This window comes from Vicugna pacos, chromosome 9, assembly GCF_048564905.1.
Source record: "Vicugna pacos chromosome 9, VicPac4, whole genome shotgun sequence".
Classification (NCBI taxonomy): Eukaryota; Metazoa; Chordata; class Mammalia; order Artiodactyla; family Camelidae; genus Vicugna; species Vicugna pacos.
In genome coordinates, this window is record NC_132995.1 from 62,789,669 (window position 1) to 62,813,767 (window position 24,099).

General features: G+C 57.6%; 1 protein-coding gene across 4 annotated transcripts; it reads right to left on the minus strand.

The window, feature by feature from the left end:
• Positions 1 to 425: 425 nt before the first annotated feature.
• KCNC4 (potassium voltage-gated channel subfamily C member 4) lies at positions 426 to 22,013 on the minus strand. 4 transcript variants are annotated; one of them, XR_012075918.1, is made up of 5 exons: positions 21,315 to 22,013; positions 9,683 to 10,619; positions 7,432 to 7,635; positions 3,478 to 5,044; positions 1,477 to 1,557 (listed from the first exon to the last, which is right to left on the minus strand). XR_012075918.1 is itself a non-coding variant. In XM_072968045.1 (4 exons), the coding sequence occupies exons 1-4, from the start codon at positions 21,990 to 21,992 to the stop codon at positions 1,496 to 1,498; spliced, it is 1,881 nt and encodes a 626-aa protein (XP_072824146.1). In that variant the 5' UTR covers positions 21,993 to 22,013; the 3' UTR covers positions 426 to 1,495. The 4 variants fall into 4 exon arrangements, 3 of the variants coding, with proteins under 3 accessions (XP_072824146.1, XP_072824148.1, XP_072824145.1); XM_072968045.1 differs by lacking the exon at positions 3,478 to 5,044 and having other exon boundaries at positions 426 to 1,557; XM_072968047.1 differs by lacking the exon at positions 3,478 to 5,044 and having other exon boundaries at positions 426 to 1,619.
• Positions 22,014 to 24,099: the final 2,086 nt, after the last annotated feature.

Consider the following 24,099-nt stretch of genomic DNA (forward strand, 5'->3'; position numbering starts at 1 on the left):
TGTCAGCCATCCGCTCATCACAGATTCCGGCAGCCCCAGGGCCTCAGCCCACATAGAACTGGTGCAACTTCAGGGAGGAGGGTAGGCTCCCTGCAAAACAGCAGGAACACCGCGGAACTCCCTACATGAACGAATCTCTCCTTTTATGTCCGTTAGGGCGGGGGCCAGCGGCAGCAGTGGAGACCAGAGGGCTGCCTGGGAGCCCAGGGGCCAGGTCAGTCCTCTTGGCGTGGGCTTGGGCAGAGCACTTTTCCCCTCCAAGCATTTGTGTCTGGCTCTAAGCGCAGGGGCTGGTCTGCATTGGTGGGGGCAGGGTTAAGAGAGGAATGTGTTGCATTTCTTCGGTGTTGGGGGAAGCCTGGGGAGGTCCCCACAGACCCAGAAAGGAGAGGCGAAGGCAGTCATTCACACAGCGGGCACAGCAGGACGCTCCAGATGTCTTTATTGGGGCTTGAGCACAGCATGACAGTTGAAGGCATGAGGACAGGGCTGCAGGGCCCAGCCTAGGCATGCCTCAGACACACAAGGGGACGGCTTTAGAAAAGGACAACCAACACCAGGGAGGGGCAGGATGGGCCGGGAGTGGGGAGGGAGGGCCGAGGCAGGGGCAGAGGCCAAGGTAGAAGGGGGCACCTGGCCTCTGCTATTGCACGCATCCTCTGGCCACCGGCCAGGAAGTACAGTATTGCAACTGGTCTCCGCTCACCCACGGCTTCCCCTTCTCAGACCCCTGAGCCAGATGGGCAGACAGACCCCTTCCCTGCCCGTCCGCCCAACAGCATCCTTGGAAACAAACGGACGAAGGAGACAGAACAGAAAACCAGGGAAATAAAAAAAAGACAACCCCCCACTCAGTCAAGGACACGGGGAAGGTGGAGGAAGGAGTAGAAGCAGCTGCAGAAGAGCCCCAGGAAGTCCCCCGACAACTGGGGCATGGGGTGGGAGGTAGAGCCCCAATCTGGGGTGGGGCGGGGCTAGTGGAGCAGTGACCCTGGGTAGGGGGTGGTGATCTGGCCTCCCCTAGGCTACCAGACCACCGGGGAAACGCTCCCAAGAGGGAGAGGCTAGCCTGGGACCACCCGGCTGGCCCGGCAGTACCAGGTGCACTTTTCCTGGGACGTTCCACACACACATTCAGCAGAAACAAGGAATCAGTGAAGGGGGAGGAAGGAGGCATGAGGTGGGGCCAGGGCTTAGGGAGACAAAGCCTAACAAAGACAGACCACCAAGAGCACGTGCACTACACACAAGAGTATAGTATGTATGAATATAGATACTATATGTGCATATATATCTCTTCAATGTACAACAGAACAGAACATCAGACCCGATGGCTCTGGGCCCCAGGGGTCACATGGGAGGTTTTCCATCAGTCCTGTGCAAACAAGGATATCTGAGTCTTTCCCAGCGAAAGATTCTTGCCTGGCTTCCAGAGTTGCCCTAAGCCTCTGGCTTTCTGTCTGTCTGTCTGTCTCTCTCTCACGTTGGTGCCGCTTTAAGAGAGGGTGAGGACTTCAGCCTGGGCATAGTTGGACGAGAGGGCGTCTTGGCAGGTCTCTGTGTTTAAAGAGCACAGGTGTGAGACACTGGGACGCACACTTTCGGCTCAACATTGCCTTCTCAGGGGTGGGGCGGGGTAAGGAGTTCAGCAAAAGAAAGGGAGAAACAAAGAATGAGATGTTAGAAGGAAGGCAGCTGCTGACCCACAGGCTGTGGGCTAAGGAACAGGCCAGGAGCAGAGCTGGAAGGCCTGGAGCCCAGGGCTAAGAGGCCAGGAAGAGCGGGGATAGGAAGGGAAGGGGTGAGCCCTTCACCACCCCTCTGCTGACCCAGTGTTGGGCCGAAGTGACTCATTGGTGACGTTACAGCTTATCTCCAGACCGGTTCACGTAATGAGCTCCAGGAACCATGAACCCTCAGGTCCTCAAAGTTGCAGTGCAGTGGGGAGAGGGACTGCAGCCCTGCCGCCTGGCACGGAGGCAGTGGGGGAAGTTCCTGGCGGGGCTCAGCCCACAGGCCATCGCCTGGGCTGCTGCCTGCCCAGCTTGTGCTCCCCCTGACATAGCCCCATCTGCCATCACCACCTGGGGCTAGACCATTGTCCCAGGGGGCTGGGAGAAAGGCTCCTGAGTGTGCTGCCATGTTATGCCCTGCCCCCTTCCTCAATCTGGCAGGAACAGAGTCCCAGCAGCTGGAGGCTGAAGGCTGAAGGGGGTCAGGGAGGACAAACGTGCTCCTCTCAGGAGAGAAGGCCAGGAACCCAACCCCTCAGTGAGCCCTTCTGAGCATCTCCTCCTCAGCCTGGGACGGCAGTGGCCTGGGCCTTCCCTTCCCCTCCTTCCCAGTTGGGGACAGGTAGGGCAGGCACTGTGGAGGCTGATACTCTGGCCAGGACAGAGGAGGCCCTCCTCTCCCAGGAAGGGTGGCCCTGGGCTCCTGGGCTGTTATGCAGCCTCCCCTCTGACTCCCATGCAGCCCGGGCTCCAGGCTGAACAGGCAGCTTCCCCTCTGGCTCCAGCTCCCAGTCACCCTTCTCGGAAGCCCTGGGGGGCTGAGAAGTGGTCTCTAGGTTGTCAGCAGCCCTGGTACACGCTGGAGGGGTAACAACTCCTACCTGGGCCGCTTTCTGCTTCACAGGGAAGGGCTGGACCCCAGCTGTGAGGGAAAGGCTTTTAGAAGCCAAAGTAATGGGTACAGGTCCACGCCCAGATGCAAGGTAAAGCAAACTGTGCTCTCAGATTGTGGGTGGGAGGAGAGCCTTCTCCCGAGGAGGGAGGCCCAAGGCCTGGGCAAGCCTGAGGCCCGTGCAGGCAGCCGCCTCCCCCGGCAGGGCCTGGTGCGCAGTGTGGCTCGGGACACTCCAGGACTCGCTCTGCCTTTTCCCAGGCCCTGAGCGGGAGCTGGGGCAGGCAGCCTGCTCAGCTCTTCCATCAGCGTGGTCCTGTGTCAACCCTACAGAAGCCAGAGAGCTAGGAGGGGCATGTGGGAACCCACTTCCCAAGGCACTCCTGCCACATGTCGCCCAGGGACATCTGTGCCCACCGTGGGGGTGCCGTGAGCATGCCCATTCCTGTGGGAGGAAGAGAGGGAAGGAGGCGGTGGGTGCCGTGGAAACTTGGGCTCCTGACAACTTGAGGGCTGCCACAGAAATAGCCGCCTCGGTTCCCTGAACCAGAAAGGCATGTCAGGGGAGAAAACAGCTAAACCGGTCACCTAGCTCATCATGTCCACGTCAGAGCCAGGGAGGCCAGCGGGGGCAGGAGGAGAAGCTGGGCCCTCAGACTGGGCTGAGGGGGGAGGAGGTCCCCTGCTCTCCATCTGCCCCACAGAGCTTCCCTTTCCCTGTGTCCCCTCCTGAGGGGCAGTGGCACAGATGTCCCTGTCTCTTCGCAGCTCTCAGGGGGACACTTCATTCTGAGAGCAAGCTAGAAGCAGGCCCCACAGACCACAGCAAGGCTGGGGTAGCCTAGCACCCACCTTGAACAGACTTTTCTGGAAGGGCCATTCCTGTGTCTGCCCAAGGCTGAAGGAGGCACTGCAATGAGGAGGCTCCTGGAATAGGCTTTTCACAGCCCCCAACCCATGAAATCATCTGACTTCTCTACCCAGTTCACACATGAGGGTGGCCTCCAGAGTCTCCATCCTCCTGCCGAGTCCCGGAATGTTGTCTGGCCTTACCTATCTTTGCCCATCCTGGAAGGAGCAGATATGGACCTTACTTAGTCATTCCCTCAACAAAGTTGCATAATCTGACTCTAAAAATTGCCAGGCACACGGCTTTGCTGTCAGGTCTAATTCCCATCAGGTGAAACAGGAAATGTCTTGGCTGGAGTGTTCCGAGTTTCTGGGGCTGAGGAGGTCCTGGAGAGCCTGGTTGGTGCGATGGGGAGGGCCCCCCGACCTCCCCCAGGCTGGGCCCGCCCTGGGCGTGGCAGGGGACTGGTGCAGGAGGAGGTGCGGGCAGGATGGCTTCTGTCCCCACAATTCCCCTCAGCTGCCCCTGCTCAGGGTGCACCCCTGCTCACTCAGTGACTCACAAACCTGTTGTGCTCCCAGGCTCGTTAGGTAAATGAATACACTTAATTATAGAAATTAGATGAGTCTCCGGTTCTGGCAGCGATACTGAGCGCAGAGGCTGGGTGGGAGCGGCAGGTGACTCAGAGGCAGGGCTGGGAGTTGGAAGGAGCGGGAGAGGAAGAACTGTCGGGGAAGCAGAGGAAGCAGCGTGGTGAGCGATGCTGCAGCTCAGGGTGCAGATGGGCTGCCGGGCTCCGCTGCTGGGTACCACTCCAAAAGGAGGGCATTCCCGAGCCTAGGCAGCCAATCCTGGGGCTCTGACTCTAGCAACCCCCACCTGCGCCCCACACCAGGGCTGGAGAACACGAGGTGGCACTGCTCCCCTGAGGAGTCAAGCCCCTACACTCCAGCAGAGATGCCCCAGGGGACAGCCTTATCCCTCACGGGTCTGGGTGTGGGATGGAAAGACAGACAGACAGACAGAGATATTCAGTGACGGGCTGTTTGGTTACTGGCTGAAGGCCCCGAGGAGTGGAAATGCATTTGCTGTCATTAAGGTGGGACCCCGAGGGGGAGGCAGGGCTCAGAGACACAGTCCTGTGGATGATGGCACCTTCGGCTCAGGATGGGAGCGAGTCGGGTAGAAGACCTGGGAGTAGACTCCAGAGCTGAACATTCTGGGGATCTGGGTGCTGTGGAGGAGGGGCTTGGGGGCCTGAATGCTCCTGCATCCTCCTCAGGTCCACGGGCCCCAAGTCTGTGGGTAGTGCTGGGCCCAGCAGGAAAGAGAAGTGGAAGCGTGTGCGTGTGCCTGTTTGTGCGCATGCGCCCGGAGGCGGGGCAAGCCGCGGGTGCAACTACTGGGCTGAGTGGCCGGGGGGTGGACTAGGGAGCGGGTGGAAGGGGTGGGAGAGCAGGAGCTTTCTTGGAGGATAGGGTGAACTGTATCGCGATGCCAGTGGAGACAGCCCCAGACTGGTTCCAGCCGCTCCTGCTATGTTGTTTAGACTCCGGGACTTTCCACAGCCTTGGTGAAGAAAAGGCACATGGGTCAGAGGGGCGCAGCTCCTTGTCCGAGACGCTCCATGGGATCCATGTTCTGGGAACCCTGCAGGGCGAGCAGCCCCAGGGCTGGGTGCAGGGGGGTGGTCCACCTGGGAGAGGCTCCCTCATTCTCTCTGGTCTCTGGATGGACCCTAGGGGCCCCAGACCCAGCTGACCTTTGCCCTGTCATTGTCCCCAGGTAAGTTTCCCTCCAGATGCATGAAGACCCCACATCCCTCCACACCCTCCTTTCTCAACCCGAAGAAGCTCTCATTGGCACCCACCACTTTCTTCCTGAGGGGTCAAGAGGTCACACTCTGTCACATGGACAGCTACAGGCTAATGATGGCATCTGTGCCAGTGGCCAGAGGAGGCCCGGGCCCACTCACTCCTGGTCCTGGATATAGCCTGAGTGCAGAGAAGTACAGCATGGTCTAGTACGGGGAAAGGTGCCGAGTGAGCGCTGGGAGTTTGGCGATGATAATTGCCACGCTTGCTTAGCAGGGTCTGTTTCCCAGCAACCCACCTGTTCCCTCTCGAAGGTCACTCTAATTGGCTGAGCTACATGCTTGTTGCCAAGAAGCAGTGTGGAGGCATCTTGAAAATAGAGCAGCTGGGCCCCACAAGCACCCAGAGGGATACGCTGGTGGGATACAGGCTCCTGGGCCCCACACACGCAGCCCCTTCCCTAGGTGTGACCTGCTCCCCAGGACCTCATGGTCCCTCCTCTGACTTGTACCTTCCCAGTCTCCTCCACGCTGCTACTTCCACTGAGCCCATCACTGTGCTGGATGAAAACAGGGGTGCTCAACACTCAGTTCTTTGTGCTCAAGTCCTACATGGCAGGTGGGGTCCACTCCACCCAACCTTCTACACCATCCACTTAGCATGCTCCAGCCAGAGCAAGGCTCCAGGTATGCACCAGGACACAGCTGAAGCCACAGCATGTTTGGGGTCAGAGGCAGGAGGGACAGACACACCCAGAGCCCAAGAATTGGGCTGCACAGAGCCAGGGTTGACCAGAAGAACACAGGACAGTGTGTAAGTGGTCTGAACACTGTCCATCTGCAGCACTTTAGCTGGTCGAAACCAGCCATCTCCAGGTTCCAGATTGTTGCTCCTGCTTCTGCCACCCATAGGAGACACACCCGGCAAAGCTGGACACATACCCCTCAGGGCTTGGTAAGGGTTCCCTGAGGATCCCCTGAGGACAGTGGCACTGAGCAGGCTAGGGAAAGGGCCTGGGAGGGTGTCCCTGGAGGCTGCCTGGGCTGGGCAGGATCCTTGGGGGAACAGAGGCATCACAAGCTATTCCCACAGCAGCCACTGTCCCTGCCTCACTCAACCTGGGTTGGGTCTGGGGTTGGGAGACAGTGGGAAGTTGTCGGGGGGGGGGGTGGACTGAAAGAAGGCTTGTTAAGAAGTGGCCTGTGAACCCAGGGAAGAGCTTTTTTGCAGGGAGAGTTGGAGTTTATCCAGACAATAGGCAGGTTGTTTATAGAGAGCTTATGTCACAGAGAGAGGACAAGAAAGATAAGGAAGTGGTCAGGAGCTGGGCAGAAGGAGCATCTGGTCTTGAGACCCCTGGGTCTCAGCCAAGCACTGGCCCTCAACCATCTCTGATCATTTCAGTCCTACTTTTTCAGGCTGGGAATCAATAACTCCACTGCCCAACTTCGACATGGGGCCTGCTGATGGAATTTCAGCCTTCCCTTAAACTCTCCAAATCCTTCAGAACACACCTCAGAGGAAACCCACTCTCCTTGCCCACCACCACCAACCTGGCACCTTCTGGATCTCTCTGGAGTGGCCAGTCATATCTCAGGGGCTTGCAGAGCTGGGTCAGCCCCTTCTGGGCTCTCAGTGCAGGATGGAGGAGGTGGGGCCTGTGCCAAGCTCTCTGAAGACCTCACACCAGCATCGCATTCTTATCCTGACTCCTGAGTGGTGTCAGCATCTCCCGGGACTACTTACTCGGGGGAAGCCTGAGCTGTGCTTAAGGAAGGCCGAGGGGAAGGCTGGCAATGACCCTATGGAGCCAGGCCTGAAGGTCACAGCAGGAACCAGAGAAAGAGGAGGTGATAAAATGGAGGGAGGTGGGCAGGAGCGCAGATCTGGGGTCCCATTGCCCTCCAGCACTTGTCTTCCCTGTGGGCACCTGGACAGGGGTCCTCTGTGCACTTTCTGGGGATGCCACAGGCCTTTCTAATCCAAGGACTGGAATATCATCCTAAAAGCGGGCGTGCATCCAAGGCAGAGGAGATGGTGGCCATGGCCTCAGAGGAGGAGGGGACCTCAAGCTCTGTGGGGGACACGGGGGAGACTCAGCTCCATGGGGGCTGTCCCCCTGCCCAGCCTGGGGAGCCATACCTTTCCGGACACTACCATCGGCACAGGCATAGTCCCCAGCGCTGAGCAGGAAGCAGGCAGCTGCCTTCTTGTTTCTGTCTCGGGTGCCAGAGCGTCGCAGGGCCCGGCGCTCCTCGGGGGTGGGGGCAGAGGCCAGGGGTTGGGTGAGGCCGGCTCCCTCCTCATCTGACAGCACCGCATTGGCATCGCCGTTCTGCTTGGAGTCTAAAGAGGGCAGACAGAAAGGAGGCCGAATGAGGGCTGCCTGGGCCTTCCACATGGAGTCGCCTGGGGTCTCCTAGATCCCAGACCTGAGGCATTACTTCCTCAAACCGAAGGGAGAGTGTCACCAGAGCCAGGGAGTGAGCCTGGTCCTGGGGGCCGGGTACAGGATGCTGGCTTCTCTTTCAGCCTTGGTCAAGAGTCTTTCCCATAGATGGGACCACCAATACCCTAAGCAGGGACTCCCCAAATTGGCCCTGTGAGATCAGCCCAAGGAGGGCAGCAGAGTCTGCTTCCTCCATGGGTCTGGCTCAGGCTGACACTTGGATGAGTCTGTATTCCCTAGGAGAACGCTTGGCTTGTTGGGGTGAGAGGTGGCACTGCCAGGGTTAAACTGATAGAATGGCTTCCACAGCTGTCTCCCTGGACTACCTGAAGGCATTTACTCTTATTCACCAGGCATCCAAGCTGGAGTTGATGCCCGAAGGATTCAGAGCCCTTGGCTCTCAGGGCTCACCTGTGTCTGGGGACAACCCTGAGGAACAGAGGCTCCAATCCAGCTCCCTCTGCTGTGGGCTGAGCCCCAATCCCTGCTCTGTCAGGCAGGCAGCAGCACAGGTGAAGCTGGGCCCTTGGATCTGAAGGCAGTGGCCAGGAATGCCGTTACCCTGGCTAAGCATTTAGGGTCAGCCTAAGGTATGACTGATGGGACCACAGGTAAGTGCACATTGAGGAGCCAGCTAGGGACTTGTACATTTTGATATTCTGTTTCCCTTTGAGCCCTGAATGGACCTCAGGGTAGAGCTGAAATTCCCCAGGGTACTGGCTGGGAGATTTATGTTCAGGGATTGGGAAAGGGGGTACCACTTTGGTCAAGGAGAGGAGGGGAGCCTGATGGGTGCTGTCCCATCAAAGTCTCTGGAAGACCCAGACCCCTGAATGACCCCAGGGAATGAGCGGCTGATGGGCACCACCACCAAGCCACAGATGAATGCCCCAAATCAAGCACCTCCCCGCAAGGACGAGTCCCACTTTGCCCCCAGAGCCTAGCCAGGATCTGCTACCTTAGTCTCCTGGCCCACCCACAGCTTCCTAGTGGCCTGGCATCCAATGGCCCCCGCCTACTAGGAATCCCATACCTCCCTCAGGAGCCCGTACCTAACAGTTGGGCTCCTGATCTCCAACCTAACTCCACGTTGCTGTGGGTGAAGCCAATTTCCTTTTACCTCCTGACTCAGGTAGAAGCAAGCTTTCCTGGGATGGCCCTTCCCATCCTTGAAGGGCAAGATTCAGACCTGCAGGCTCTCCTCTTCCAGGCTGCAGGTACCAGTTTCTTCCACCTTTCCTTTCCCCGCTCCCAACACTGTCCAGACTGCTCCCTCTTGGCCTCCTTCCATCCCACGTTAAACCCCAAGCCCAGGACTCAATCTAGCTTGTGCCAAACAGAAGGCAGCCTCCCACTGCCATTACGTTATCCCAACTATTAGGCCAAGAGACATTAGATTCAAACGTTTGGAAAAAAATGATTCATGTGTTGATGGGCCTCAGAAGAACAGCTGCCCTGCTCTCCAGCTAACAATGACAGCGCCTGATATTCGTAAAGTGGTTTTAGCTTCTCAAAGTGCTCTCACATCCATCATTCGTTTGGGTCTCGTCAAAGTCTGGGTGGTAAGTTATTGATATCATTCTGGTTTTACAGGTAAGGAAGCTATGCCCAGAGAGGGTGAGTGACTGGCCTCAGAGTGCAAGATGCACTGGCCAAGAAGGGATTAGATACCCAGACTTCCAATTTACAGCCCCACGCACTGCCCGCAGCAGCCTAGATTCAGTGGGACACTCACTCCACAGAGCCTGATGCTCAGGAAGCTATCAGAGAATCAGAGCATAGAGATTCAGCCTCAATACTGTGCCCTTGTAAAGACACACCTTATAGTTAGGGAAGTCCAGAGCAATAAAAGCACAGTTCCAAATTCCAAGGGCTGAGTTTCACCTGGGAACTTCCCTGGCCACTAGGGGAGAGGTGGCTTTCCCTCCTGACCCCCAATCTCACCTGCCCGTTTCCTCTCAACCACACCCTCTTCTGGGGCTGGGGGGCTGGCATCACTGTAGGTGCTGTCCCTGGGTGAGGTCTCCTGCGACTTGCAGTAAATGGGAGACTCCAGCTGAGGCGGCTGAGGCACGTGCTTCTTCCGTTTCTTGGGCAGCTTCTGCTTGGCCATGGCCAGGGAGTAGTACATGCCGAAGTTGTTGACAATGACAGGCACGGGCATGGCAATGGTGAGCACGCCTGCCAGTGCACACAGCGCCCCCACCAGCATGCCGGACCACGTCTTGGGGCACATGTCCCCGTAGCCCAGCGTCGTCATGGTGACCACGGCCCACCAGAAGCCGATGGGGATGTTCTTGAAGTCAGTGTGGTCATTGCCCCGAGGGTCGGAGGGCCTGGCGCCAATGCGCTCAGCATAGTAGATCATGGTGGCAAAGATAAGCACGCCCAGGGCCAGGAAAATGATAAGCAGCAGGAACTCATTGGTGCTGGCGCGCAGGGTGTGGCCCAGCACCCGCAGCCCCACGAAATGGCGCGTTAGCTTGAAGATGCGCAGGATGCGCACAAAGCGCACGACGCGCAGGAAACCCAACACATCGCGAGCCGCCTTGGACGACAGGCCGCTCAGCCCCACCTCCAGGTAGAAGGGCAGAATGGCCACAAAGTCAATGATGTTGAGCAGGTTCTTGACGAAGTCCAGCGTGTCGGGGCAGCACACGATGCGCACCAGGAACTCGAGCGTGAACCACAGCACACACACGCCCTCGATGTAGGTCAGAATGGGCTCCGTCTCCACCTCCCGCCGGAAGCGCACGCTGGTGGTATTCCCCACTCGGTGGATCTCCGTCACGTTGCGGTCGATGTTGAAGGCCTCGTGGGTCTCCAGGCAGAAGGTGGTGATGGAGACCAGGATGAAGAAGAGAGAGGCAAAGGCCACCACCTATGGGTGGGTAGGAGAGTGAGGTCAGAAGGGGTGGATGCCCTAAGCAGGGACAGGGCACTCTGCTTGTGGAGTGAGGGGGAGGGGTCACCAGGCAGTGTGTTAGATGGCACAAGATGGGATTAAGGTGAACAGTCAGGGGCTGGAATTCCTTCCTCAGAGGGTCTTTATCCAAGTGCTTGCTTGCTTTAAGGCAATACCTCCCAATCCTTGTTACCATGCACAGAAGTTAGAGGCTGCTCTTGGCTGGAAGGAACTGAACAGAGAACAGGGCTGCCCAGCTCTGCATACTGCCTAGCTCTGCCCACCTCTAACCTAATCATGCTTTGAGGCTTCTCAAATTGTAAAGGTTGCTTAAATCATCTGAGAACCTTGTTAAAACCCCATTCTGACTCGGGAGGTCTGGGGCAGGGCCTGTGATTCTGCATTTCTTACAAGTTCTCAGGTGAGGCTGCTTGTCCACAGACCATACCTGGAGTAAGCAGGCTTTAAGGCAGTGTTCCTCAAAGTGAGAGCAAGGACCAGCAGCATCAACCGGGAACTAGTTAGAAATGTAAAACCTCAGGCCCCATCCAAACCTACTGAATGAGAATTGCTGGGGGAGGGGGTCCAGCAAAGTTTCAACAGTCCTTCCAGGTAATTCTGATACACACCAAACTGTGAGGGCCACTGCACTACGGGACATGCCTGGAGGCAGGGGGTTGGCTTTCTGCCTATTAAGCTCCAGCCATGACCTACCTCCTCAAGCCCCAAATCCCAGCCCCTCTCTCCTGTCTCTCACCCTAGGATGTCCCAGCTCACTACCCAGACAGTGAGAAGCAAAAGAAGGAAGAAAACACGCTCCATGGAAGGAGACGAGATGGTCTGCCCAGAATACTTCACTTCCCGAGAACTGACATTTCCTGGGACACTGAGCGCCAACAAAAAATAAACTGCACCCACTGGGATCAGAGCGTGACAGCAGTTAATCCAAACAGCTGCTGGGATCTCGGCTAGAATGATGACATCGGCTCTCAGCAGAGAAACGGCTGGGTTTAAGTGTCCAATCATTATGAATGGAGATGAAATGCATGTGTAATAACACCAATTACGGAGCCTTCATCTGCTATTCATGCGATGCCATTTACCACTGTCAGGGTACCCGTTGCTGGGGTCCACGCTCCCTGCTGCTGCCTGTCCTGATTGGTGGGTGTGGGTGGGCTTCCTCCCTGAGCAGAGGGCTGAGCTTAAATAGGTAGATGAGGGAGGACTTTGGCCCCATGACCACTTGGCAATCCCCACACCTGCCCCACTCTGATCTCCACCTGGCTATGGCACTACCCCCACCTAGTGATACCTCTCAGAGAGGCTTTCTTCCCTGGGAGCCTGCACCGAGAGGGGTGGGGTGGGAGGGCACACATTGTTCTGAGTATGGCAAAACCCCAATGGAGAATATGGGGGATCCAGAAAAATGAAGCAAGAAGTAGCACTTCCAAGGGCTTCTGGAGCAGGAGCAAGTCTGAGGAGGGAACTTTGGGATGAACATTCATTAGCTGTCTATTCTGTGCCTGGCACACTTGGGCATTCTGTATATGTTATTACCTTTAGTTCTTCCTGTGAGGTAGTCCTCATCAGCCCATTCTCTAAAGGAGGAACTGAGGATCAGAGAGGTTATATGCTTGCCTAAGGTCACACAGTCTGGAACAAGTACAAATCAGACTTCAACTCAGGCACTGTTTAACTTCAGGGGCTGTACCTTCTCTTCATACCTCGGAGGCAGGGTCAATTCATAGACCCAGGAAAGTCTCTGAATTATCAATACTGCTCCCAGCCAGCTCCCTGATGACTATTTCACCCTTAGGAACGGGTACCTTTAGCTTGAGACAGACACCACACACTAAGGCTTATCTTATTTACACTTGGACATGAGCAGGTTGATCAGATACAGCAAGTCAGGAGAAGCAGGGTAGGAGACCAGACACACATTCCCACTTGACAGCTTTGACTGGAGCCTCTCCTGCCTGCTTCTCCCCTGTGAAGGTGAATTTCAAGTTCCTTTTCTGGTTTCAGTTTTCTTCCCCTGAGACATGGACTGTCAAGACAATACAGGCTGATATGAGCATTAGGCAAGCGCTCCAGCCTATGGGCTCTCCACGGCCATCCAGAGACGAGCTGGTAGAGGTGCCTGTCCGGTGGCTGTGGTGATGTCGGAACTCCGAGCCCGGAAGCAGAGGGGGTTGGGGTAAGGGGTGGGGTCAGCACATCTCAGCCCTGCCAGTAAGCCTGGGAAGCAGAAGCTTGCTCTCTCCGTAGAGAAGTTAGCCAGGAGAGTTGATCCACCTGGGAGCCCAGCGTGAAGTTAATTAGTGATTTGGAAAAACAAGTTCAGGAAGAGCTACCAAGGGGCTGAGCAAAAGATTCGGAGAGGAGGAGGTGGAGGGAGGGCTGCGTGGCCAGGGCCATTCTCTCACCCGCAGGGCCAAGGTGCATTCCTCAACTCCACCCCACAGGCTCCTGCAGCAGGCCCAGTGAGTGCAAACTACCCCTCCTGCATTAGGGAATGACCCCCTGAATTCCTGCCGTGTCACTTTTTTTTTTTAACCCAGAACCATCCCATCTATTTACTTCAACCCCTCACCGTCAACCTCTCAAAGGATGAGGACAGATAACTGAAAGCCAGATGTGCCCATCTCTCAGGGGCAACAGAGGCACAAGAGAAGGCAAATGTCTCGCTCAGGATCAAACTGAGGCCAGGTCTCCTGACTCTCAGCTCAGACATCTTTCCTCTTGGCCCCTCCCACCAAATAGGTGGGGACAATCCACTCCTCTTCTCTGAAACCTATATGGGGTCTCAGCCTCCCTTATGGCCCCGCCAGGGCTGGCAGTGCAGGCCCCAGGAAACCCTTACTCCCCGAGGACACAGGCAGACCTGAGGCCAAGCCATGGTAGATGCAGGGACCTGTGCTCTGGCAGGCTGTCCCCAGTGGGTCCCAAGTTTACATGTCTCCCTTCAAGGCCCAAATTATTCTGTAAGTGGTGGCTCTACTGCACTCAGTGCCTTTCACCAGACCTTTTCCTTCTAGTGGCAGGGACATTACTTTCCTTCTTATAATCCTTGACTGGGATGTAAATGGACCAGGGAGGAAGCAGCAGCTGCACTGACCCCGCCCTTAGAGGTCAAGGCCTCACAGTTGAGCCTCCTATTCAGCCCCCACCGGGCCATCCTGCGCAGCTGGCAGTGCTCATCAGAGCTTGTCCCATGGGCCGTGTCACACATGGGTGGTGTCGCCACAGGGAGGCCAAAGGAGAGCGACAGCGCCCTGGGGTCAGACTGCCTGGGTGCCTCCTTCTGGCACCACCATTCACCCAGGGAAAGGGTGCGCTCTGTGCCTGTTTCCTTGCTACAAAACGGGACAGTGCTAGTGCTCCCTAGTAGTACTACTGTAGGATTAAACTAGTTTCTATATGGTAAGTGCCTGGCGCACAGTAAGTGCTCAGAAAACGATGACAGAGTTGAGGAGGCGAGCGGACCTCTGTGAACACCTGCACACAGCTTCTGAGGGTGAGCTGGATCTGGAGCCCAAAACATCACAGACTTGGAAGGTCATCGAGTTCAACTCCCTTTCTGCTGTCTTACAGACGATGGAACTGAGGCCTGGGGAGAGGCGACTTGCCTGGGTCCCATGGCAGAAGCTGCCTGTTCTTTCCACTGCGTGAGGACACAGGGCATGGATTCTGCCGGAAGTCAAAACCGCCCAAGCGGAAAACCGCTGGTGTGAACTGCTCTGGCCAGCAGCAGCTCCTCTCCTGCCGGCTGGGAGGATGCAGGAGGGTCTCACCACCCTGGACAGGAGGTTCCTGGCCTCTGGGAAGGAGAGCGCCACTCGTTTGAGCTTCCTGCTCCCTTGGGCCCCTCACACTGGCTGGCTGTGAGTCACCTGTCCCCAGATGATTCAGCCGGCGGGCCAGCCCTGTGGCCAGTCTCCTTCACCGAGCTCATCTTTCTGACTGTCTTTGGCAGAAATGTAAATCACACTTTTGGGTGCGAATCGGGCTCTGCTACTTACTGCCCAGGAGACCTTGGGCAAATTTCTTAACCTCTCTGAGCCTTAGGATCTTTGTTCATAAAATGGAAAACTTAGCACCTACTATGTGCCAGACACTGTTCTGGGTGCTGCAGAATAGCAGGAAACAAAACACCCCTGCCCCTTAGACCCTACCTTCCGGTAGGAGGGGACTGTCAGCAAATAAACAAGTAAAATATATATTATGTCAGATGGCATAAGCATTAGGGAGAAAAACAAAGAGAAAAGCGGGTTAAGAAGTGTGAGGTGAGGGAGCTATTTCAAACTGCGTGGTCAGGCAGGGCCTCAATGCCAAGGTGACATCTAAGCAGAGACCTGAAGGAGTGAGGGAGTGAGTTCTGTGAAGATGCAGAGGAACTCCAGAGGCAGCAGGAATAGGCAGCGCAAAGGCCTAGGCTATAGCATGCTTGATGTGTTGAGGGGATGAGAGTAGCCCCTACCTTAGGGCTGTCTTGAGGATTAAAAGAAATGATATTTGTAAAACTCAGCACAGAGCCTAGAGTGTCTCAGAAATCTGGCACAGGCTGGGTTGGGGGGGTGGGGAGGAGGTGACAGACACCAGTCACTGGGAACTGAATACAATCAGCAGGGGAGGGGGGCCCAAGGAGGAAGGGCCAAGGAGACAGATGGACAGATAAACACAAGAAGACTCATGCCCAAAAACCTATATTAAGGATGAAGTGTAGGAGAAGAGAAATTTGAGAACACAGCCAAAGACTCTTGCAGAGGAAGATCTGAGGGGATGGGATGAGGAGCTGAGCCTTCTGGGGAAGCGAGATCCTAGTGCCCAGGCGGTGCTGGAAAGGGAGTGGGCAGCCCCGGGGGCTGAGAGGCAGGAAAGGAGAGGGAGTCTGCCAGGCAAGGCATCTCTGAGCTGTCCCTGGGCTCCCGGGCAAGGGCCTGTACTGTGATGCCCTGGTCCCAGCTGAGGGACCACCGCTCCTCTCCCCTCTTGGGAGAACCTGGCCCTGGACCTTTCATCCTGAGCCAGGACCCTCTGGGGCCTCTCAGGGCTACTGGGCTGCCTCAAGCCCACGAGTCCCAGGCCCAGAAGGAATTCAGTCCAGATCACTAGCCAATAACTTATCCAGCCAAATGCAATTCCTGGTTGCTGCCCATTCATGTCCCATGCTGTCCTATCTCTGCTCGGACTGGTCCCCTGGCGAGGAAAATTCCCTTCTTCCCTAACTCTGTATGGTTAAGCACTACCCACATTAAATATTTATTTATTTATGTATTTATTTATAACCTGCCTCCTTCTAAAAATTATTTGAGGGAGCGAAGTCATTATCTAGTAGGGCCTACCCAGCATAATTTCTATTTCCTCCTTGAAGCTTCCTGGCACACCAACCCCGTCCTCCAAAAAAAAAAAACCCCTCGTCCCATACAGAGGTGGGCTTTATCACTCTCTTTCCCCTCTCATCTCCTATTGAACTTTATTTTTTAAGACTACTGGGGCACGTCTCATGACCTATCTTGTCACCCTATCTTATTACCCTTTCTTGTCACCCAGTTTTCCCCGACTGCCACCTACTCCACCTGACCTGGCTCTCTTCAGGAGCAGGGACCACCTCTAACTCATCTTGATATTTATAGAGGCCAGCCTAGTGGCTGGCATGTAGTCAGTGCTCAATAAATGTTTTCTGAATGACAGAAGCCAAGGTGAACTGCCTGCTCCCTCTCCTGGTCCTAGGGAGCCTGTCACAAGGGCAGATCATCAGCCACACCAACTGGGACTAGAGGTGACAAAGGGATGCCCGCCCTGGAGTCCCCCAGGCACCAGGGCTCTCAGACTCTGCGGCTCTCCAGGGTGGGCCAAGCCTTCTGCCTGGTGGGGACTCTTGCCAGGGGCTGGTAACCTTCACTCAGCCCAAAAAGAACCCCAGCAGGGAGCTGGGCCGGGTCGTGGCAGGCTGGCTGCCCAGAAACAAAGATCGCACGAGTGCCCTGATGCCCAGCATCCCAGGCCGACACTGACCATGGGCAGAGATGAGGGCTCTGGGCGCTCCGCGTTCCCAAGGCCCAGCTGCCTGACCCTGCTCCTGCCTGCTCTTCCCCCAACTCTCCAAAATAGTCCAGGTTTATTTGATCCCTCCCCCCATTTACACCCTACCCCAAACGGTGACAAACAGAAACACCTCATCATCCAGAGACAAGAAGTTCGGAGACAAATGTTGGTCTGTTCAGAACAAGAGAGGAAAACAGAAAACAAACCTGGGAGGAGACTGAGAGGCTGCCTCAGGGCAGGGTCAGGGGGAGGCCTGCAGCGCTTGGCCTGACATTGCTCCTGCTCCCAGGAAGGAGGTGGCGGAGAGGCCCGAGGGCATGCTGACACTGCCCTGCTGCTGCGGAAGCTGGGGCACCCAGCCTCCTGGGCTCAGGTTCCCGGCCCTTTCTCACCCAGAGGGCGCAGGACCACGAATCCTGGCCCTCACTCATGGACAGGCTTGTCCCAAACACCCAGGCTGGAGAAGCTGGGACCTTCAGAAGGAGTGAGCAAGCAGCGAGCTCGGCATTTCCTTCCTAGAAGGCCTCAGTTTCAGTCCTCTGCCTGGGCCAGGCAACACCTAGTCTCCTCTCACAGCCAAGCCTCCTTTCCTTTTGTCCTACGAGAGCCTCACAGTGGGGGAAATACAGAGCAAGCAAGCAGGCTCAGGTATAAGCAATTCTGGGGGGCAAGGAGACGGGGGCTTTAGTTTTGGAGGAAGAAGTGAAGGAGAGCTGGGCGGAGAGCAGAAGCCCCCCCCCAGCCCCCGCCCCAGCCGTCCTGAAGTCAGAGGCCATTCCAGGCAGAAGCCACAGGGGGCAGCTGAAGCAACGGTACCACACAGACATGGATGCACAAGATCTGGGCTTGGATTCTAGGTCTACTACCAGCTGTGTGATCCTGAGCAAGGCCTCTGTCTCCTCTGTAAACTGAGGTTAATAATCTCTGCCTCCCATGGGTCAGAGATTAGAAAAAAGCGCAGGCGACAGCACTTGAGAGTGAATGCCCAATCAATGCAAAACTCCAGCTCCAGCTGCCTTCCTGGGGCAGAGGGATCCTGTGGGATCACTTCCTCTACTCAGAAGGGAAACATCATGAGAAAACTCAGTCCAGGTACTGATTTAGCCAAAGGAGGACTACCATCCTTAATAGAGCTGAAAACTGGGCTAAAGCCAGCTCAGTCCCTGGGACCTCTGGAGACTGAGGATGAGGGAGGCGAGTGTCCCAGGGCCCATTCATCAGGCCTCCTGTCTGCCCTCAGGAGGAAGGCCTGATTCTTGAGCTCAGGATGCTGCCCAAACCCCGACTGGTCTCCTTCAGTCCAGGAAGCCATCTTCGCTGTTGCTGAGCCCTGACTTTGCCTGGGCCATGCGCAGTGGGCAGATGGGGACAAGACCAGTCTGCCCCTCGTGCTTACTCCCAGGTCAGGCTACAGAAACAGAACCACAGCAGCAGCAGTCCATGGGCCCAGCCACAATGAAGGAGCAGGGGTGAGCACCCCAAGGCAGGGCCTCCCCTAATGGGAATGGCTCTGCAGGCCAGGCCGGTAGCTAGGCAACAGGCTCCCATCATCAGCTCAGTTCACTTTCTGTTCGTATCAGTTTGGCTCCTGTCATAATGCACTACTCAAATGACCGGCTGCTGTATGCAAAGAGATGCCCAGGGCAGCGCACTGCTCCTCTGCCCTTCCTGGCCCTCAGTGAGCACCCAAAGCCCACCGCAGTGCTGTGGGCCCCCTCCAGGGAGGCAGCAGGAGGAGGCCCCAAGGGAGGGAGGAAAGGTGTGCACACAGACCCAGGGGACAGTGCTAGGTATGGGGGTGGGGAGGGATTACTGGCCTAGGGTAAACAAAACAAGGAGGGCACAGCGCCAGAACCCCTGCACTTCAGACCCTCAGGCCTGAAGGCGTAACAGAGTAAGTGTCCCTTCTGATGTCCCCATCCGCCCTTGGGTTTTCTGATGTCATCCATGGGAGGCACAGAACCTCAGAACACCTCGTAGACCAGAGTAAGAAACAAGCCACCAGAGGGAAAGGGTATAAACTCAGTGGGAGAGCACATGTTTGGCATGCACACTGTCCTGGGTTCAGTCCCCAGTACCTCCGTTAAGGTACCTCTCCACCTCAAAAACAGCCTCATTCAGTAGAAAGAACAGGTTAGCATCCGAAGAGCAAGAGCTGGGGAGTCAGAGAGCCCTGGCTCTGAGTCACAGCCCACCACTCTCTAGCTGTGTGACCTCGGGCAAGCTGTTCACCCTCTCACAACCTCAGTCTTTTAAACGGGGATGATACCCCCATTGTAAGTTCACTGGGAGGATTAGCGATTACTGCAAAGTACCTGCATGGAGTGCTCAGTAAACAGTAGTTATTAATTTTTAAAATTTTGTATTCTCACTTGTGTGTCCCAGGTACAGCTGAAGGCTTGCCTTTGCCTGTGATTGTTAGCAGGAGGCAGGTCCCCTTCTGGTGTGAGGGCCACCAAAGCTCCATCCAGCTGTGCACATAAGTATTAACCCCCAGAAGGTGGGCAGTTCAGGATGGTTTGCTGGCTCTGTTATTAGTTAAGTGTCTGTGACAAGATGCTTAACATCTCGGAATCCTGGTTTCTTTGTTACTTCAACGGAAAGAATTTACCCTGCCCAGCCCCAAACTTCTGACTTCAGCTGGAATGCCCACATCCAAAGGGCCAAGTATCTAGGGCTCCTGGAGGACTTCGAGGGGCCAACTAGGCTCTGAGCTTATCTGCAGAGCTCCTGGCTGGATCCCTCTGCAGAGAGCTGAGGATAAAACACTCTCTGATGGTCTAGCCCCTTGGAATCCAAGAGGGAAGAACCCAAGCAGGTGAAAAGTCCTCAGAGGCTCCAGAATGCTCAGATATAGGGCCCCTAACCATCTTGTCTCATTCCTGCCTTCCCTGGCTTGCCCTGTTTCCCCATCTCCATCAAGTTAAATCCGCCTCCTCCCCCAATCCCCAACTTTGAAAGAGCCTGAATGACCTGCACTTGTCTCCCCTCAGTGCGCACAGCCAAGAGCGGACACTGGCAGGGTTAGAGAACTGTGTGAGAAGCCCGGGAAACTCACAGCTGACCCAGGCCAGGGCCTCACTTTGCCCTCACCTTCTGAGCCAGTCCCAGGGCTGTGGGAGAAGAAACAGAAGTAGCACCCTAGCTTTGCTCCCAGTCCCGAAAAAGCTCCCTGCCTTACGGTGGCTGCCCTGGGATGGGTATGCCTCAGTCTCTGGGCCCTCTGTTCCACCCTCCCCTTCCAGGAAGGAGATGCATATACCCTGGTCAAGCATTTATGACAGCCTGGCCCCTCCCTGCAGCCCTACTTCCCAATCTCCTACCCTCCCCTGGGGGGTTGGTGGGAGGGCAGTGGAACTTTTCCTTCCATGACTGCGTGGAAGCCCAGCCCAGGAGGTGCTGGAGAGGGTGGCAGGGCTCTGAGACTCATTAACGTGATGACTTGGATGCCAGAGGTAACTACCAGCTTCCACAGCAGGAGGAGGTTCCCAGACCCAACACATCACACTGCTCTTTCCTGTCTCCCAGACAGACCCCAGTCAGGTTTCCAGCCACGGTTTGGGGCTGCCAGCCATGAGATTAGGCACAACCCCCAGGGTTCTCTTTTTAAAAGAATCTAAATCATCCTTCAGGGGTTTTTTGGTTGTTTTTTTCTTTTTCAGATGCTCAAACCTATCTCCCCCACTGCCCCCTTCCACTTAAGGGGGTTAGGGAAAACTGGATTGACTTGGGGAGCGGGTGGTGGGAAAGGACTAAATCTTGCATAAATCAACCTGTACCTCTTCCCCCATCCATACCCATACACCTATTTCAAGCAGTAACCTGAACCAGGGCTTTCTGGGAAGCCAATTTGTGCTGCAGCAGGAAGAAAGCAGCAGCAACAAATCTAGGATCATCCCCAGGCAGCCTGTGGCTGGCCACTGGCTGTGGAAGCCGGAAGGGCCCGGAACATTAGGCTCTTCCTGTCTGACTCTACCCCCAGCCTAGCTGAGGCCAGGACAACCCAGGAGTCCTGGAAGCCTCAGGGGCAGGCATCTTGACTTTTATCCCTGGGAAAAAGAAGGCCTCTCCCAAACCTGGGCAAGAGACCTGGGTTCTGGTCCCAGCTCTGCCTGTCATGGTGGCTGAAGAGGCTGAAGCCTCTGTTCCCTTTTCTAAAACTCAGTTCTTGGCACACTGAGCTGCCTGGGGGATTTCAACAAGGTGGGATCAAGGAAGCAGCAAACCCAGTGACCCACTAGAGTAGGCACTTACACTAGTTTTCTCCCCCAAACCCGACCTAACCCCAGCATAAGGCTTCATTTCAGCTCTCCAGGACTCTGTCCTTCAGAGGAATAGGGGGTAGATGTTTCTACCATTCCACCGCCTGTGCAGAAAGAAGGGGGTGGAGGAGCTCAGCTAAAGGCACCCCACTCACTGAGAGGGGATGTCTTAAAAGCAGGAGCTGGGATTAGGTCCAAGTAGTAAGTCAAATGCGTGCAGTCTCCTGATGAAGCGTGCAGGGGCGGGTGGGGGGGTATGATTCCCCTGGGGGCCCATGGAAGGCAGGGGGAATTGGGAAGGAGGCGGTGGTAAAGTCAGTCAGTCTAGGTCCGAGAGGAGACCCAGGCTCCTGCCACTCACCCTGGCAGCCCGGGAGGAGTAAGGATCCTCGAAGAGCGCCCACATGCGGGGTTGCCAGCCTCGGCAGCCCCCGGACCCAGAGCCGGGGCCCGCGCCTCCCTCGTGGGGCCCCAGGCGCTGCAGGGCCAGATCCCGCTCATCGTCGCCGGCCTCGTCGCCGGGCCCCGGGCCCCCGGCACCTCCGTCAGGGCTCTCGAAGATGTCGAGCGCCTCCTCGGCGTCACGGTGCTGCCGGTAGGTCATCCAGCAGCAGGGCTCCACGTCGGTCTCGTCGATGCCCCAGAAGGTGAGCTCCTCTTCGAAGAGAGGCCCGCACACGTCGGCCGGGCAGTGCAGCTTGCCGGTGCGGTAGTAGTTGAGCACGTAAGCAAAGACGCCCGGGTGCCGGTCGAAGAAGAACTCGCAGCCCCCGCCGCCGTTGCTGCCGCTGCTGCCTGCACCGCCGCCATCGGACTCGGGCCGGCCCCCGCCGTCGGGATCCGCCAGCCAGGCGAGGCGGGTGCCCGGTAGGGTTCTCAGGGTGCTGCGGTAGGTCTCATGTCGCGTGCCGCCCACGTTGATGATGATCTTCTCCGACGCCTCGCCCTTGGCCATCTCCTCCTTCAGACATGTTTTGGACGGAGGCTTGTTCCCCGACTTGCGCCCGCGGTAGGAGGAGACACACACCGAGCTGATCATAAGAAGCGCTGCGGGGCTTCGGCTTGGGGCGGCCGCTGCCCTCCAAACACCCTTCCCGAGGAGGCAGCGTCAGACGGGGGAGGGGGAGGAGACGACGAGGAGGCAGGAGGAGGCTGCGGCCCCCTCTGCGGCTTGGCCCTGCCCCTGCCTCCCCCCCGGGGCGCCGAGCGGGAGGAGTTGGATTTCTCGGGTGTACAGGTGGTTGGGGTTTAGGGAGACAGGCAGGAGGGGGAAAGCAGAGCCGAGGACCCAAGCGAGGCGCCCAGGGAGGCAGGGGCAAGCACACACGCGCTTCCCCGCTAGGACTGGACACTCAGACGCTCGAGGCCCGGGACACGCCCCCCCTTCACCTCCCTAAAGACAGGGAAGCGCACAGTCCAGGCGCACTGCGAGGATCCAGGGCGCGCACGCGCTCACACTCACACTGGCCACCCTCCGGCTCCCAGTCCGCGCCGAGCCCCGGGAGCGGCCGGCTTCCCCGCGGCGGCGGCGGCAGCGCAGCAGCAACAAGTCCTCCGAGCGGCTGCCGGGGCTGGGCCGACGCTCTCACGGCAGCCGGAGCTCCGCGGGCCCGGGCTGCGTGCGGTCAACACGAGGCGGCGGCGGTGGCATGTGGCCTCTTCCCCCCATTCATAAATCCAGCGCAGGGCACGGATGGCGGGCGGGGCCGAGCGGAGCGCGGCGTTCTGGCGGGCGGGTGCTGCGCAGGGAGAGGCGGCAGAAGGAAAACAAGCGCGCCCGCAGGAGAGAGCCTCCGATCCTGCGTCCGCGGCGCGGCAGCGGCGAGGAGCTGCGCTGGGCTGGGCGCTGCGGGGGCCGTACTGGGGCGGGGGGGCCTCAGACGGGGCGTCCTGCGTGGCGCCAAGCTTGGGGGGCGGGGCAGCTCCCGGGAGCAGGGCTCTGGGTACTGGCGAAGGAGTCTCCCGGGCGGCGGCCGAGCGGCCAAGGACACCTGCAGGCTTCCTAGGCAGCGCGGAGAGGGAGCCTCAGCGCAGCGCCCCGGCGCCGGGCTCCTGCGATCCGGCGGCGCTGGGAGCCACGCCATCCACGCGTCTGCCCATCTCCGGGCGGGGCGCCGGCCTTGGCCCGCTGCAGGGGGCGGTCGAGAGGTGGCCTAAGGGAAGGGGCGCCTCCACGCGGGTGGGCTGCGGCTCAGGGGGTTCCCCTTCTCTCTCCGGCGTTGGCAGCGGACGCCACTCTCCACTGGCGCCTTTTCCTCCCGGCCCCGCCTCGCCCGGGCGCGCCCTCCGCGGGGCGGGGTGGGCGGGGCGCTGCGCGGCTCGCTGCAGGGCCCCGGCGGCTGAGCTCTGCCTGTCTCCGCGGAGCCGAACCGGGCCAGGCGCGCAACCCCCTCGCCGCCCGCGCGCCGCTCTTGCGCGCCTCCGCCGCCATCCCCCCCCGCACCCCCCGCCTCCCTCGAGCTTGCAGCTCCTCCCACTGCAGTCCCGGTGACACCGAAGCGCTCTCGACCCCTGACCTCTAACCTCTGTCGCCTTCTTCTGGCTGCTCCCTTTGGCCCCTCCCCACCAAGCTGATCGCGTTGTTGCTATTTGCGGCTAACTGGAGGCCGGGGAAGAAAGAGTGGAGAGATGGTTTCGCTAGGATGAGGCTGCCCACTCCTGACCCAGACACTGTGTTGGGGCCTCCTGACCACTTAGCCCCCAGCAGGCCCAAGATCCCTGTGAACTTGATGCTTGCAGCCTCTGTCACAGTCACTGAAACCCCCGCGGTGGAATAGGGGACCCGGTGGCCTTGGGCAGAGAAGCAGCTCCTGGTCTGGGTGGAACGAAACCGTAGCCCTGGCCCTGTTAGGGGTGTGGGGCAGGTGGCCCCGAAAGGTTAAAGCCGTGGCTCATCGTTGTCCTGGGGACATATAGGAAGTGTCCCACCTTGTGACTCCCTCCTGGTTCTACCGTTGTTTCACTCGTTGCAAGTTGACTTTGCCCTTTTTATGTCTTATCTCCCCTCTCTGACCCTGAGCTCTTCCAGACCACACTGCTTTTTCATCTTGATGGCTCCCACAGTGCCTGCCTCTGAGAACCTGTTTGCTGAGTGATTGAGAAGCTGCCCAGTACAAAACATTAGGCACCAGCCTGGGTTGACTGGC

Excerpts from the sequence above, each read along its gene's own strand:
- KCNC4 (XM_072968044.1), bottom strand. The coding sequence starts at position 21,992 with ATGATCAGCTCGGTGTGTGTCTCCTCCTACCGCGGGCGCAAGTCGGGG. Across the intron at positions 10,620-21,314 it reads ACTCCTCCCGGGCTGCCAGG|GTGGTGGCCTTTGCCTCTCT; the intron begins GTGAGTGGCAGG and ends ACCCACCCATAG. Across the intron at positions 7,636-9,682 it reads GGTTGAGAGGAAACGGGCAG|ACTCCAAGCAGAACGGCGAT; the intron begins GTGAGATTGGGG and ends TGCCCTCTTTAG.